Here is a 15,168-nt window from a genome sequence, read left to right as displayed (position 1 = left end):
GGTTTGAACACTGTTTTCCTATGCGGGCGCTGCTCACGTATGCGTTCGCTTCTGCACGTGAGCTCGGACGGAGCTCTTATTTCTTATTTATTTTACCTTTTTATTTTTTATTTTTACACTGTTCTTTAAAAAAAAAAAAAAAGTGTCACTTTTATTCCTATTACAAGGAATGTAAACATCCCTTGCAATAGAAAAAAAGCATGACAGGTCCTCTTAAATATGAGATCTGGGGGTCAAAAAGACCTCACATCTCATATTTACACTAAAATGCAATAAAAAAATGTTGTCATTTAAAAAAAGACAAAAAAAAAATGTCCCTTTAAGAGCTATGGGCGGAAGTGACGTTTTGACGTTGCTTCCGCCCTGCAATGATATGGAGATGGGTGGGGGGGAGCATCTTCTCCTCACTCGTCTCCATGTCACACAAGGGGAAACATCCGATCACCTCCGCCGCTGCCGACGGCTCCGGTAAGCGGCGGAGAGCACCGGAGGGAGGGGGGGCCCTCTCTTGCCGCCGATAAGTGATCTGGCGGTGAATCCGCCGCAGAGACCACTTTTATCTTGAAGAGGACCGCCCGCTGAAGAAGAGGATACCGGGGTTATGGCAGCTAGCTAGCTGCTGCCATAACAACGATATCCCTCTTCAAAGTACCGATGTATAACGACGGTGGGCGGTCCGGAAGTGGTTAATGAAGGTGACTGAGGAGAGCGCAAAAGCAGGCCTGAAATCGAACATTAAGAAGACATCATGGCAACCGGTCCCATCACTCCGTGGGAAATATAAGGAGAAGAAATGGAAACAGTAATGGATTTTACCTTCCTAGGCTCCAAGATCATGGCAGACGGTGACCGTAGCCATGAAATTAAGAGACACTTGCTTCTTGGGAGGAAAGCCATGGCAAACCTAGACGACATTCTAAAAAAGCAAAAACATCACCCTGCCGACAAAGAGCCGTATAGTCAAAGCTATGGTATTCCCAGTAGTAACCTATGGCTGTGAAAGTTGGACCATAAGGAAGGTTGAACGCAGAAGAATTGATGCTTTTGAACTATGGTGTTGGGGAAGACTCTTGAAAGTCCCTTGGAGGGCAAGAAGATCAAACCAGTCAATCCTGAAGGAAATCAACCCAGAATATTCACTGGAAGGACAGATCCTGAAGCTGAAACTCAAATACTTTGGCCACCTAATGTGAAGAGAGGACTCGGAAAAGACCCTGATGCTGGGAAACATGGAAGGAAAAAAGGAGAAGAGGACAACAGAAAACAAGATGGATAGATAGCATCATCGAAACAATGAACATGAAGCTAAGCAAGCTCCGGGAGGCAGTGGAGGACAGAAAAGCCTGGCACACTATGGTCCATGAGGTCACGAAGAGTCGGGCACGACTGAACAACAATTTATTACTAAAATTTTGAGTTTCATAAACTGCTGGGCTGGTATTGTGTGACATAAAAAATCGGAACTACCACTATTTTATTCTCTGGAGTGTCTGCTTTCAGAAAATACATCGTGTTCGGGGGTTTTACGTAATCTTGAGGCCTAAAATTATTTTCCTAAAAAAAAAAAAAACGCAAAAACGTCTCTGAGAGCACAAGGGTTAAGCATTGAGCTGTGTCCAGTATTGGTTGAACCTCCATCTGACTTTCCGCCATGACCAGTTTCCAGTGAAGGGAGACGGGTCTGGATTAGTATGCCGCGATCGATGTGACCTGAGCAGAAATGAATTAACCTCGGATCAATTATTGTCTATGGACCCCATACACTGCTCACCCACCGGAACCTGCAAAGGGCCATCAGGGGAATCGGGAATAGATGGGGGGAGTGGTCATTCAGGATATATTGGTGTGTATATGATGGGACCATTTTTGAAGAGACGCTTTATGTTTAAGAAAAAATAAAAATCTGGAACTCTTTTCTACAACAGAGAATTCCCCGAGTTCAGTCTTCCCGAACTTGTTACTCTTGAAATAATTTTTCTGGTTTAAATGAATCTATTATTATATGTATAACTTTTATATAAAAGGACAAAGATTGTGAGATACCTACAGTATTTAACACCCGGGGGGGTAGTTTACACCCCCCAGCTCAACATGAAAGAAAATATATACACTCACCGGCCACTTTATTAGGTACACACAAAGTTGCTTGGTAACCCAAATTGCTAATCAGCCAATCACATGGCAGCAACTCAATGCATTTGGGCATCTAGACGTGGTGAAGACGGCTTGATGAAGTTCAAACTGAGCATCAGAATGGGGAAGAAAGGGGGATTTAAGTGACTTTGAAAGTGGTATAGTTGTTGGTGCCAGACGGGCTGGTCTGATTATTTCTGGGATTTTCACCCACGACCATCTCTCGGGTTTACAGAGAATGGTGGGAAAAAGAGAAAATATCCAGTGAGCGGCAGTTGTGTGGAGGAAAATCCCTTGTTGAGGTCAGAGGAGAATGGGCAGACTGGTTCCAGATGATAGAAAGGCAACAGTAACTCAAATCACCACTCGTTACATCCAAGGTATGCAGAATACCATCTCTGAACGCACAAAACATCCAACTTTGAAGCAGATAGGGTACAGCAGCAGCAGACTACACCGGGTGCCAGTCCAGTCAGCTAAGAACAGGAAACTGAGGCTACAATTGGCACAGGATCACCAAAATTGGACAATAGAAGATTGGAAAAACGTCTGGTCTGATAAGTCTGGATTTCAGCTGCGACATTCAGATGGTCGGGTCAGAATTTGGCGCATGGATCCATCCTGCCTTGTATCACCGGTTCAGGCTGGTGGTGGGGGTGTAATGGTGTGGGGGATGGGGTATCACTGGTTCAGGCTGGTGGTGGGGGTGTAATGGTGTGGGGGATGGGGTATCACCGGTTCAGGCTGGTGGTGGGGGTGTAATGGTGTGGGGGATGGGGTATCACCGGTTCAGGCTGGTGGTGGGGGTGTAATGGTGTGGGGGATGGGGTATCACCGGTTCAGGCAGGTGGTGGGGGGTGTAATGGTGGGGGGGATATTTTCTTGGCACACTTGGGGCCCCTTAGTACCAATTGATCATGGTTTAATCACCACGGCCTACCTGAGTATTGTTGCTGACCATGTCCATCCCTTTATGACTACAGTGTCCTCATCTTCTGATGGCTCCTTCCAGCAGGATAATGCACCATGTCACAAAGCTCCAATCATCTCACCACTGGACAATGAGGTCCCTGTCCTCCAATGGCCTCCACACTCACCACATCTCATCCAATAGAGCACCTTTGGGATGTGGTGGAAGCCGACAAATCTGTAGCAACTGCGTGATGTGATCATGTCACTATGGAGCAAAATCTCTGAGGAACATTTCCAACAAATTGTTGTATCTATGCCACCAAGAATGAAGGCAAAAGGGGGTCCAACCCGGGACTAGCAAGTTTGTGCATAATAAAGTGGCCGGTGAGTGTATAACCGGGACATGCAGGTACATGCCATGCCACATTTATTCCGTGTGGCTGGTGAGTGTATGTTGCTCTTACACTGTACTGTGCAGACTGCTGACATCCTGAATATAAGCAAAGCAATGTTTATGGGGCCCGGGGCTTGCAATGGCAATGCTGAGAGCACAGCTAAAGGGGGTTACATTTCCATAATGGGTTATCACTCCTGAATATATAAAAGAAGCTAATGGTATGAGCTATCCTTTAGGAGGCGTGCGCTTATTGATGTGCAAACTTTTTATTTTTATTATTGTGTAAAGAAAACAATAGAGCAGCTTACCCACAGATTACAAAGGCTGAAGTATAAAGGGGGGCAGGCTGGACCCCAACTGAGGCTGCATTCACAACATGGGGGTGCGAGGGAGCATGCACACGTTCCTATGCATCGTGTGTAGGGTAGACCATTCGTATCAATGGGCTGCCCTTAACTATAAAAAAAAACAAAAAACGTAAAAGTAGTCCTTGACCCTCTTGCAAAATCTCACCGCACCGCATGGTGCTGGTTTGAGAGCCCCATAAAAGCCCCTTTGCTGGTTGTTAACATCGATACCAATCTCGTACTTTGGTAAACAAATGGTTAACTTTGCGATTAGCTTTTGCTGTGGCTCTCACCATTCTATACCCTTGCTGTAATGGCTTTCTCACGATAACAGAGATGAATTCCTTCCTTCTCCCTGTCTGTATGTAGCATCCTTGCTGATGGGCTGCTGAGATCAGAGATTGACCAGATAACATATTGAATTGTTTCAATTCAAGCCACTTCATCAGCTATAATGAAGAATTAAGACGGAAGAATCAGCTTGGATTAGCTACGAAACATCTTTCGACCTAGCTATACCACGACCAGGATAAATGGGAACCTTCACAGACCTATTAAATTGGCTTTAATCAGTCAGACCTGACTTGTAGACTTGCAAAAAGGATGATGGGGAATGGAAGAAAGTGCACAGAAGAGCAACAAAACTGATAAGAGAAACGGAGGAGCTCTGTTATGAGGAAGGATAAACTGAACTGAATTTATTCTTCCCCATTAACGGGCAATTAAGGGAGGATATGACAACCATGAATAAATATAAGTTATCCATATAGTGAACTTGGTGCAAGGTATTCAGTACAAGGTTATTTCGAAGGACAAGGGGGCGCTCTTTGCTTTGCATCTGCATGAAAATAGGTTTAATCTTAACATACAGAAAGCCTTCTATAGTAAGAATGTGGAGTAGACTTCCTCAGGAGATATTTCTGGAATAGACTTTCTAAGGAGCTAATTCTGCAAAAGACATTCAAAAGCTAATTCTGGGATGGACTTCCTCAAGAGCTAATTTTGGGATACACTTGCTCAAGAGCTAATTATGGACTTCCTCAGGAGATAATTATGGAATAGGCTTCCTCAGGAGCTAATTCTGGAATAGATTTCCTCAGGAGCCAATTCAGGCATCGAATTCCTCAGGAGATAATTCTGGAATAGTTTTCCTCAGGAGCTAATTCTGGCATAGACTTCCTCAGGAGATCATTTCAGGGGACAAAGACCATGTATTGCTTTATTTTTCATTCCTACATGCTTTGTAAACCTAACTACGAGGTTGGACAAGGCACCTCACTTCCCCACATGGCCTTCTGAAAACGTAGCTAGCAAGTTTGATAACTGACATTTGTCTAGGCTTCAAGCACTTGCCCAGACCAAGCACCGACAAGAGGAATGCAGAAGGTGGGGGCCTATCTGCATTCCTTTGCATTCCTTTGCCACTGCTTGACTTGGACAAATGCTTGGACCCAGCACCGGTAATCAAGCAGCTGCCTCCCTGCAAGCTATGTTGTCGGATGGCCACAGGGGTAATTTTATAAGGGTTTTTTTGCCTTCCTATAGCCCACGTGTCAAACCCAAGGCCCGCGGGCCAAATCTGGCCTGCCAGACCATTTCATATGGCCTTCGCACCTCTCCTACAGCTAGGGCATCCCCCTAGGCTCTGCCACACCTTGTCTCAGTAGTCGGCGGCAGACAGGGGGACAGACCTCCTCCTACAGATCCTGTGCAGCTGCAACACCCCCTCGTCTCAGCCTCTCTGGGTCTCAGCATTTAGCAGACTCTGGAAACTGACTCCAGCCCTCCTCTGGTCCTCCTCCAGACCCTGCCCTTTCTGCTTCCTAGCTCTGCCCCTAGCTTCTTCCCGGCAGCAACACAAGGTAAGGGGTGTGCACTGTGATGTAAGGGAGGGTGGGGGGCTCTTGACTTCTGATGGTGGGGGGCTCTTGACATCTGATGTAAAAGGGGATGGGGTGCTCTGGACGTCTAATCTTACAGATACAACCAGCCCTTTGAGGGCAACCATATTGCTGATATGGCTCGTGATGATATTAAGTTTGACACCCCTGCTCTAGACCAGCTGTGTGTATAGAGTTCTATATTTGCAGGTTTTCTATTAATTTATTTATTCGTTTTTCTATTTGTTGAACTCGATGTAGTTGTGCATTGACAGTACGTATTTGGAACTGGGAATTGATAAATATTTTCAATATTTTAACATTTGCATCTTTGAATAAAATAATCCCTGGTGACCCTGATGTGAAGGTCCTTGTTCAGGCACTTCCTGTTTTAGGTTAAAGCGGACCTTCGCCCCAAATATGCTGTGCTGCTCTGCCTCTTCCAGCTTCCTCTCTTACAAATGGGTATTATAAAATATTTTTTCTATAATACTTCCTTATTTCTTGCCTAGGCAAATTGTTCTCCCGTCTCCTGCATGTGGCCAGATGTACTGCAGGATACAGGTCCCGAGGGGGCCCTGGGGCAAATCCGCGCATGCGTCACTTTCCATGGCCATCTGAACATACCCAGGGTTTCCCATGCACATGCAAAGACTGCTGCCAGGGAGGCCTGAAACCTTCCCTATCCTCGCGTGTGCGCAGAATCCCCCTCCCCTCTGCATGTGAAGATGTGTCGATGGGATCTGCCAGGCCAAGTCTGGGCAGAGCTTGTGGGTGTATCTGCACGTGTGCCATAATAGTGGCATCTAAAAAGAGCCAACTTCCCTAAACTACGAACCTTGCTAGAAGGCATAAACTGGGATAAAATCTTAGGAACTAAGAACACAGAGGAGAGATGGGTTTGCTTTAAGAGCATATTAAAAAAGGGCACTAGCCAATGCATACCATTGGGTAATACATTTAAAAGAGCGACCAAAAGTCCTGGATGGCTTAACTCCAATGTAAAAAGGCATATAAAAGCAAAGGAGAAGGCCTTCAAAGAATACAAGGTTGAGGGATCATCATCAGCATTCAGACTTTATAAGGAATGCAACAAGAAATGTAAGGGTGCAATAAGGACGGCTAAGATAGAACATGAAAGACACATAGCGGAGGAGAGCAAAAAAAAAAAATCCCAAGAAATTCTTTAAGTATGTAAACAGTAAAAAAGGGAGGACAGACCATATTGGCCCCATAAAGAATGAGGAAGGACATCTGGTTACAAAGGATGGGAAGATGGTGAAGGTATTGAATTTATTCTTCTCCTCAGTCTTCACGAGTGAATCGGGGGGCTTCAGTAACCAAAACTGCGTTTATCCTCATGACACAACACAGGAAGCACCTCCATGGTTAACAGAGGACGGAATTAGAATTAGACTTGGGAAACTTAACATTAATAAATCACCGGGACCAGATGACTTGCACCCGAGGGTACTTAGGGAACTCAGTCAGGTGATTGCCAGACCGTTGTTCCTAATTTTTACTGACAGTCTACTGACTGGAATGGTACCAGCTGGAAAAGAGGTTTAACCTTACTGTAAGAGCGGCAAGGATGTGGAATTCCCTTCCACAGGCGGTGGTCTCAGCAGGGGGCATCAATAGTTTCAAAAAACTAATAGATAAGTACCTGAATGACCACAACATACAGGGATATACAATGTAATACTGACATATAATCACACATAGGTTGGACTTGATGGACCTATGTCTTTTTTCAACCTCACCTACTATGTAACTATGTAAAGGGGGTTGGAGCCAACTGGTAGGCGGACTCAAGTCCCACTTTAACAACGCTCTGTTCCACCTACTTACCTAGATGAATGCAGATGACTGTCATTCACCGGCTTCTCTGCTCTGCCTCCTGTGCTCCCTGGAACGCTGGGCTGTGAAGGGGGCATGAGCGAGTGGCTCAGGCTCTCAGCGGCTCGCTGAGTGGCTGAGTTGGGTGCCGGTCCAGGCATGTGGGCGGATCCCGACTTCATTTTAACAATCTTACCCCAGTCTGGACCAGCTCTGTGATGACAGCCGACAGCTAGCTTTGGCCCGCTGTCTGCTGAAAACGGGTCACAGGAGTGCAGTACGAACCGCGTTCCTATGATACACAGGAGTACAACCAAACAAGCTTTGGCTGTACTTCTCCTTTAAATAAGGTTTTAATTTTAAAAAATGGCAGCCAGTAATGATGCACAGTAAAGATTTACATCTACCATAAACTATGCAGTTTGGTCACTCACCCTCCCACAACCTAAGTGCTCTTTCAGATTTGCAGTGCTCTCTGAAAAGCAATCCATGTTTGACTTTTCAGAGGGCATTTGACAGGTGGTGAGGAGGTGTTATATCGCTTCCTCACCACCTGTTTTTTTTAAACCTGTAATGTTGCACAATTGCACTGCGGTTGTGCACATTGCATGTGGTTGGGGCGTGGCCCCATTGAACTCAACCACCGGAGGGGGGCGATAAAACTGCAGCTCAGCCACCCATCTGAAGGATCCATAACACCTAGAACAGTGGTCTCCAAACTGCGGCCCTTTGCTTGCTTTTAGCAGGGAGGGGCACAATTCCTCCCAATGACACCAACAATGGGGCCAATTCCTCCCAAGGACACCAACAATGGGGCCAATTCCTCCCAATGACATCAAGGATGGGGCACATTCCTACCAGTGAAATCAAGGATGGGGCACAGTTCCTCCAAATGACATGAACAATGGGCCCCAGTGACACCAATGATGGGACACCATTCCTCCCAATGACACCAACAATGGGGCCAATTCCTACCAATGACACCAACAATGGTACCTATTCCTACCAATGACATCAAGGATGGGGCACAGTTCCTCCAAATGACACAAACAATGGGTCCCAGTGACACCAATGATGGGGCACAATTCCTCCCAACGACACCGATAGGGCCAATTCCTCCCAATGACACCAACAATGGGGCCAATTCCTCCCAATGACACCAACAATGGGGACAACTCCTCCCAATGACACCAACAATGGGGCTAATTCCTACCAATGACATCAAGGATGGGGCACAGTTCCTCAGAATGACACCAACAATGGGTCCTAGTGACACCAATTATGGGGAACAATTCCTCCCAATGACACCGATAGGGCCAATTCCTCCTAATGACACTAACAATGGGGCCAATTCCTCCCAATCACACCAACAATGGGGCCAATTCCTCCCAATCACACCAACAATGGGGCCAATTCCTACCGATGACATCAAGGATGGGACACAGTTCCTCCGAATGACACCAACAATGGGTTCCAGTGACACCAATAATGGGGCACAATTCCTCCCAATGACACCAATGTTGTACTCCCGATGGCCAGAGTTCGGCCCCCCCTAAAATTTGAAGGACAGTAAACTGGCCCTTTGTTTAGAAAGTTTAGAGACCCCTGACTTAGATAATGAAGAAACAACACAACAATGACCTCATCCCTGTAGTTTGTTCCTGTTAGCATGTTCACAGTGTTAGACTGACACTGAGCTCTGATTGGCTCCCAGAGTGCTGCTTTTGCATTAAACAAGGTTGAGGTCTCTTTGCTAGGTGAGGTAGAAATGCATTTCATTCCTTTTTTAGCGACTACATAGCTCGATGTAATCGTTTTCTTTTTCTATATCTGCCTGGAGTTCAGCTCTCATGTAAATCACAGTGTCGGCTGTTCCCAGCGAGCGGTAAAATTACAGATATCGGTATCTCCGCTCTTCACTGTACACGTGTTTATTCTGGGCAATTTGTAAGCAGATGGCGCGCCGATCGTTGTAAGTTTATTTGTAAGCCGACTTAAGTGGTCTCCGAGGGGCAAATAAAAGTGCATAATAGGGTAATAATGAAATGTATTCTGTCCTAATCTCCCGGCTCCGCCGCCGAGCGCCGCTCTGGCAGCCGGAGGGGGACGATAAGAGCAAGGTGAAGTGGATCTATCCCGGAGAGACTCTCTCGGCGGCTCCGGGGCCAGCTGAGCGCTCGGAAACATCAGTCATTTGATATCTACATGACACTGATTAATTGTGCCGATCAGGCGAGGTGTTTCCGAGGCTCCGGGCTCCGTTCAGCTGCGAGAAGAATACTGCACAAAGCAGATTGAAGGCTCAGCCGCTGCTTCCAGCCGGCAAATTATACATTGATTACCTCTTCGCTGCCGGTCTTCTGGAGCAGGGAGATTTTAAAAGGAAACCCATCCAGGGAGAAATACAAAGGCTGGCAATTTTGAAATGCTGGTTGCCTGGCTGTTGTTTGCGATACTTTGATTAGGAGGTACGATTGGGCTTCCTGCTGAATACTTATTCTGGATCAATAACATAATGGCATCCAAGCAGCTAACATTTGCCAGAGTCTTTTCCTTCCCGATACCCTCCTTGGGTGCCCAGAGCCTTTTCCTTTCCTATACTCTCCTTGGGTGCCAAAACCTTTTCCTTCCCTATTCTCTTCTTGGATGCCAGAGCCTTTTCCTTCCCTATACCCTCCTTGGGTGCCAGAGAATTTAATTTCCCTATACCCAAGTTATGTCCCAGAGCTTTTTCTTCTTTATTCTCCCCCCCCCCCCCCCATCCCGCTCTTGAGGCTTTTGAGCCTTTACCCCCAAATAAACACCCGGAGTCCCAGAGCATTTTTCCTCCCCTTTACCCAACTTAAGTCCCAGTCCTTACCAGTAAATTCTTGACATCCAGAGCTTTTCCTATATCTTAGGTATGCCCCAGAGAAGTACAAGGCTTTTCTTCCTTGTACTTCTCCTTCCCCTTGAGGCTCTGAGCCTTTTCCCCCCAAATACACACCCTGAGTCCTGGAGCGTTATTCTTCCCTACACCATGCTTGTGTCCCATAGCCTTTTTTTCCCCTTGCCTTCTTCTCTATATCTCCCTTAAGTCCCAGAGCCTTTTTGTCCCTTTACCCCCTATTACATCCCAGAGCATTTTTTCCCTATACCCCCTTAAATCCCTGTGTCTGTTTCTCCCTATTACTCAATTTGTATCCCAGAGCCTTTTCCTCCTTATAACCTACCTTAAATCCCTGTGCATTTTGCTGCTTTTACCACCCTTGACTCCTCCTCCCTTCTATAGCCCCTTGTGCCCCAAAGCTTTTTCTTCCCTATATTCCCTTCAGTCTCAGAGCCTTTTCCTTCCCTATTCCCTCCTTGAGTCCCAGAACATTTTCTTTCCTATACTGTCCTTGGGTCCCTGAGCTTTTTCCTTCCCTATACCCTCCTTGGGTCCCAGAACATTTTCCTTCCCTATACCCTCCTTGGGTCCCAGCACATTTTCCTTCCCTATACCCTCCTTGGCTCCCAGAGCATTTTCCTTCCCTATACCACCCTCCCTGGGCCCCAGAACATTTTCCTTGACTATACCCTCCTTGGGTCCCAGTGCATTTTCCTTCCCTATACCCTCCCTGGGTCCCAGAACATTTTCCTTCCCTATACCCTCCATGGGCCCCAGAACATTTTCCTTCCCTATACCCTCCTTGGGTCCCAGTGCATTTTCCTTCCCTATACCCTCCATGAGTGCCAGAACATTTTCCTTCCCTATACCCTTCATGAGTGCCAGAACATTTTCCTTCCCTATACCTTCCTTGGGCTCCAGAGCATTTTCCTTCCCTATACCCTCCATGAGTGCCAGAACATTTTCCTTCCCTATACCCTTCATGAGTGCCAGAGCATTTTCCTTCCCAATACCCTCCTTGGGTGCCTGAGCATTTTCCTTCTCTATACCTTAGTTATGCTTCAGATCCTTTTCTTCCCTATAGTTCCTGGAATTTCAGAGGCTTTTCTTCCTTGTACTTCTCCTTGAGGCTCTGTACCTTTTTCCCCCAAATACACACCCCGAGTCCTGAAGCCTTTTTCTTCCCTACACACCCTCTTTGCGTCCCAGAGCCTTTTCCTTCCCCTCGCCTTCTTCCCTATGTCTCCCCTTAATCCCAGAGCCCTTTTCTCCCTATACCCCCTATTACATCCCAGAGCCCTTTTCTCCCTATACCCCCTATTACATCCCAGAGCCCTTTTCTCCCTATACCCCCTATTACATCCCAGAGCCTTTTTCTCCCTAGACCCCTCCTAAATTCCTGTGTCTTTTTCTCCTTATTACCCAACTTGTGTCCCAGAGCCATTCCTCCTTATAACCCACCTTAAGTTCCTTTCCACCAGTGGTGGCCGCTCCATTAGGGGTGAAGGGGCGCCGCCCCCCCTAATCCATGCGCCCGGCCCCTAATCTTCATACAGGGCACCGGACGCATGGATTTCAATGAGTTTTTTTCTTTTTTTTCTTGAAGCACATGATTAGAGCCTGAGGCTCTAATTGGCTTCAAAAAGGGTGAAGAGCACTGCGCCCCGAGCCTACCCAGTTGTGTGACATTTGCGAATTAATACTCACTAATGTCTTCCTGCTCCTCCTCCCAGACAATCAGGAAGCGGGTCCTGAGACCCGATTGGCTGTGAGTCCTAAGACCCAATCGGCCACGAGTCCTAAGTCCTGATTGGCTGGGTGGAGAAGCAACCGCCGGGACTCGGGAGGAGACATGGGGGGGGGGGGGGGGGGGGGAGACCACAACCTGGATGGGGTAAGTGCGGGGCTGGCGGCAGGCCTGATGGGCAAGCGGATCGGCAATTGATCGAGCAACAGGGGGGGGAGTCGGCGATCAATCGATCGATGTGGGGTGGGGGCCACGGGCCGCTCCCCCCAAGAAAGTTATTTACACCAGCTGCCACTGCTTTCTACACCCCCTAGTGTCCCAAAGCCTTTTTTTTTTCCTATACTCCCCTGCATCCCTGAACCCTTCTTCTGGGATTTAAAGATGTATAAGTAAGAAGAAGGTTTGAAGACACAAGGGCTATTTATATCCATATATTGTTGATGTATTATTCATTTCAAAAGTTTGACTTTAGATCTGCATATGATATCACTTAAAAAAAAAAAAAAAAAACTTACAAGTAAAAAAAATACATTTTTAAATAAAATCTATTCCTATTTAACTGCTTCATAGTTAACCCTGATCAGCCCTATTTAACTACTGCCTCCCCTTGTTCTCTTGTTTATGGATTTTTTTTTATTATTTCCATTTTTTGTATTCATGTTTTTGTTGCATAAAAAGAAAAGCAAAATGTATTTATTTATTTTAGGAACACTGGTCAAAATAGAAAAAAACATTTTCCTTTTTTTTTTACATAATAAAACATTGCCAAAAGAAAGCCTAGCAGCCGAAAATAATGTACTGTATATATTACTTTTTAGTACTGACAAAGTTGTCGCCAAATAAACCGTCCCATAGCAGAAATGTAAAAAATCGTTCTGGTCTGTAAAGGGTATAAAAGTACCGGTGCTGGGACAAGGTCATCCAGTGCAAAAGATGCAAAACTGCGCCCCCTTTCTCTTTGGGGATGGGGGGCTCAACCTGTGACCCTCCAGCTGTTGCAAAACTACAAGTCCCATGAGACATTGCGAGGCTGACTCCCAAAGGCTGAGGCATGATGGGACTTGTAGTTCTGCAACAGCTGGAGGGCCCCCAGGTTGAGCACACCATGCCTTAGGGTTAGCAGTGATGTCGCTGTCATTACTCCTGTCAGCCCTGTAACAGAAACAACTGGTGCCCCCCTATCCCTGCAATAAACCATCGCGCCCAGGGCAGCCGCCCCCTCCTGCCCACCTCTTGTCCCGGCCCTGAAAGGTACAAGAGCTAAAAAGTAAAGTGATCACTTACTATATGGTGGCAGCATTAGACCTACAGATTGTATCATCTTTTTTTTGTTTTTCTCTCTGCAGGTGACATCTTGGCGGGGAAGATAAACGTGCGGAAGAACAGGAAGGACCCGCGTTCTCTCCTTGTGACCCTTTCCCTCAACAGCGTGACACAAACCTATACCCTGCAATAGACGCACAGGCTGCTGGAAACTGTTTTGTTTTTTTCTTGTTTTTTTTATATATATAATCATTGAAATAAATTTATTAAAACATTTGTTTTATTTTTTATGGTGTTTGCAGTTTCCAGTAAAGGGAATCTGTCCCAAAGCAAAATGACTTTAACCACTTCACGCCCGGAAGATTCGGCTGATGAATGACCGTGCCATTTTTTGCGACTCGGCGCGGCGACGATTTAACTGACAATTGCGCGGCCGTGCGACGTTGCACCCAAACAAAATTGAAGTCCTTTTTTCCCCCCCCACAAATAGAGCTTTCTTTTGGTGGTATTTGATCACCTCTGCGGTTTTTATTTTTTGCACTATAAACAAAAAAAAAAGCGTCAATTTTGAAAAAAAAACACAATATTTTGTACTTTTTGCTATAATAAATATCCCCAATTTTTAAAAAAAAATTTTTCCTCAGTTTTGGCCGATAAATATTCTTCTACATATTTTTGGTAAAAAAAATTGTAATAAGCGTATATTGATTGGTTTGCGCAAAAGTTATACCGTCTACAAAATAGGGGATAGTTTTATGGCATTTTTATTATTTTTTTATTTACTAGTAATGGCGGTGATCTGCGATTTTTACCGTGACTGCGACATTATGGTGGACACATCGGACACTTTTGACGCATTTTTGTGACTATTGGCATTTATACAGCGATCAGTGCTATGAAAATGCACTGATTACTGTGTAAATGTCACTGGCAGGGAAGGGGTTAAACACTAGGGGGCGATCAAGGGGTTAAGTGTGTTCTAACTGTGGGGGGAGGGGACTGACTAGAGGAAGTGACGGATCGTGATTCCTAGCTATTAGGAACACACAATCTGTCTCTCCTCACAGAACAGGGATTTGTGTGTCTTTACACGCACACATCCCTGTTCTGCCTCCCGTGCTTGCAGAAAAAAAAAGCAGAAGCGAACGCATACGTAGGTCGCACCCACATATGTAAACTGCCTTCAAACCACACATGTGAGGTATCGCCGCCAGCGTTACAGCGAGAGCAATAATTCTAGCCCTAGACCTCCTCCGTAACTCTAAACATGTTACCTGTAAAGAGCGTGGCCTATGGGGATTTTTAAGTATCGAAGTTTGGCGCCATTCCACGAGTGTGCGCAATTTTAACCACTTCCAGGACCGCCGCACGCCAATATACGTCCTAACTTTGAAGAGGAATATCGTTGTTATGGCAGCAGCTAGCTGCCATAACCCCGGTATCCTCTTCTTTGGCCGGCGGTCTGGTTTCTGATAATAGTGGTCTCTGCGGCGGATTCACCGCAAGATCACTTTTATCGGTGGAGGGAGAGGGGCCGAAAAAAATGTAAAAAGAAAGCATCAAACTAGACATTTGTGACTTTTTTTTTTAATTGCATTTTAGTGTAAATATGAGATCTGAGGTCTTTTTGACCCCACATCTCATATTTAAGAGGACCTGTCATACTTTTTTTCCATCACAAGGGATGTTTACATTCCTTGTAATAGGAATAAAAGTGACACAATTTTTTTTTTTTTTAAAGAACAGTGTAAAAATAAAAAATAAAAGGTAAAATAAATAAA

The 15,168-nt window shown here is 45.7% G+C and overlaps 1 protein-coding gene across 1 annotated transcript in view; it reads left to right on the top strand.

Moving 5' to 3' along the window:
- PRMT3 (protein arginine methyltransferase 3) overlaps positions 1-13,661 on the top strand; it is a 147,427-nt gene extending 133,766 nt beyond the window's left edge. Inside the window, exon 16 of the mRNA XM_073604033.1 lies at positions 13,471-13,661. Coding sequence (XP_073460134.1) covers positions 13,471-13,580 — 110 coding nt within the window. The 3' untranslated portion in view covers positions 13,581-13,661. The remainder of the gene's footprint in view (positions 1-13,470) is intronic.
- Positions 13,662-15,168: the final 1,507 nt, after the last annotated feature.

This window comes from Aquarana catesbeiana, linkage group LG11 (assembly GCF_042186555.1).
Source record: "Aquarana catesbeiana isolate 2022-GZ linkage group LG11, ASM4218655v1, whole genome shotgun sequence".
Lineage (NCBI taxonomy): Eukaryota > Metazoa > Chordata > Amphibia > Anura > Ranidae > Aquarana > Aquarana catesbeiana.
Note: the sequence above shows the minus strand (reverse complement) of the source record. Positions and strands in the feature narration are given on the sequence as shown.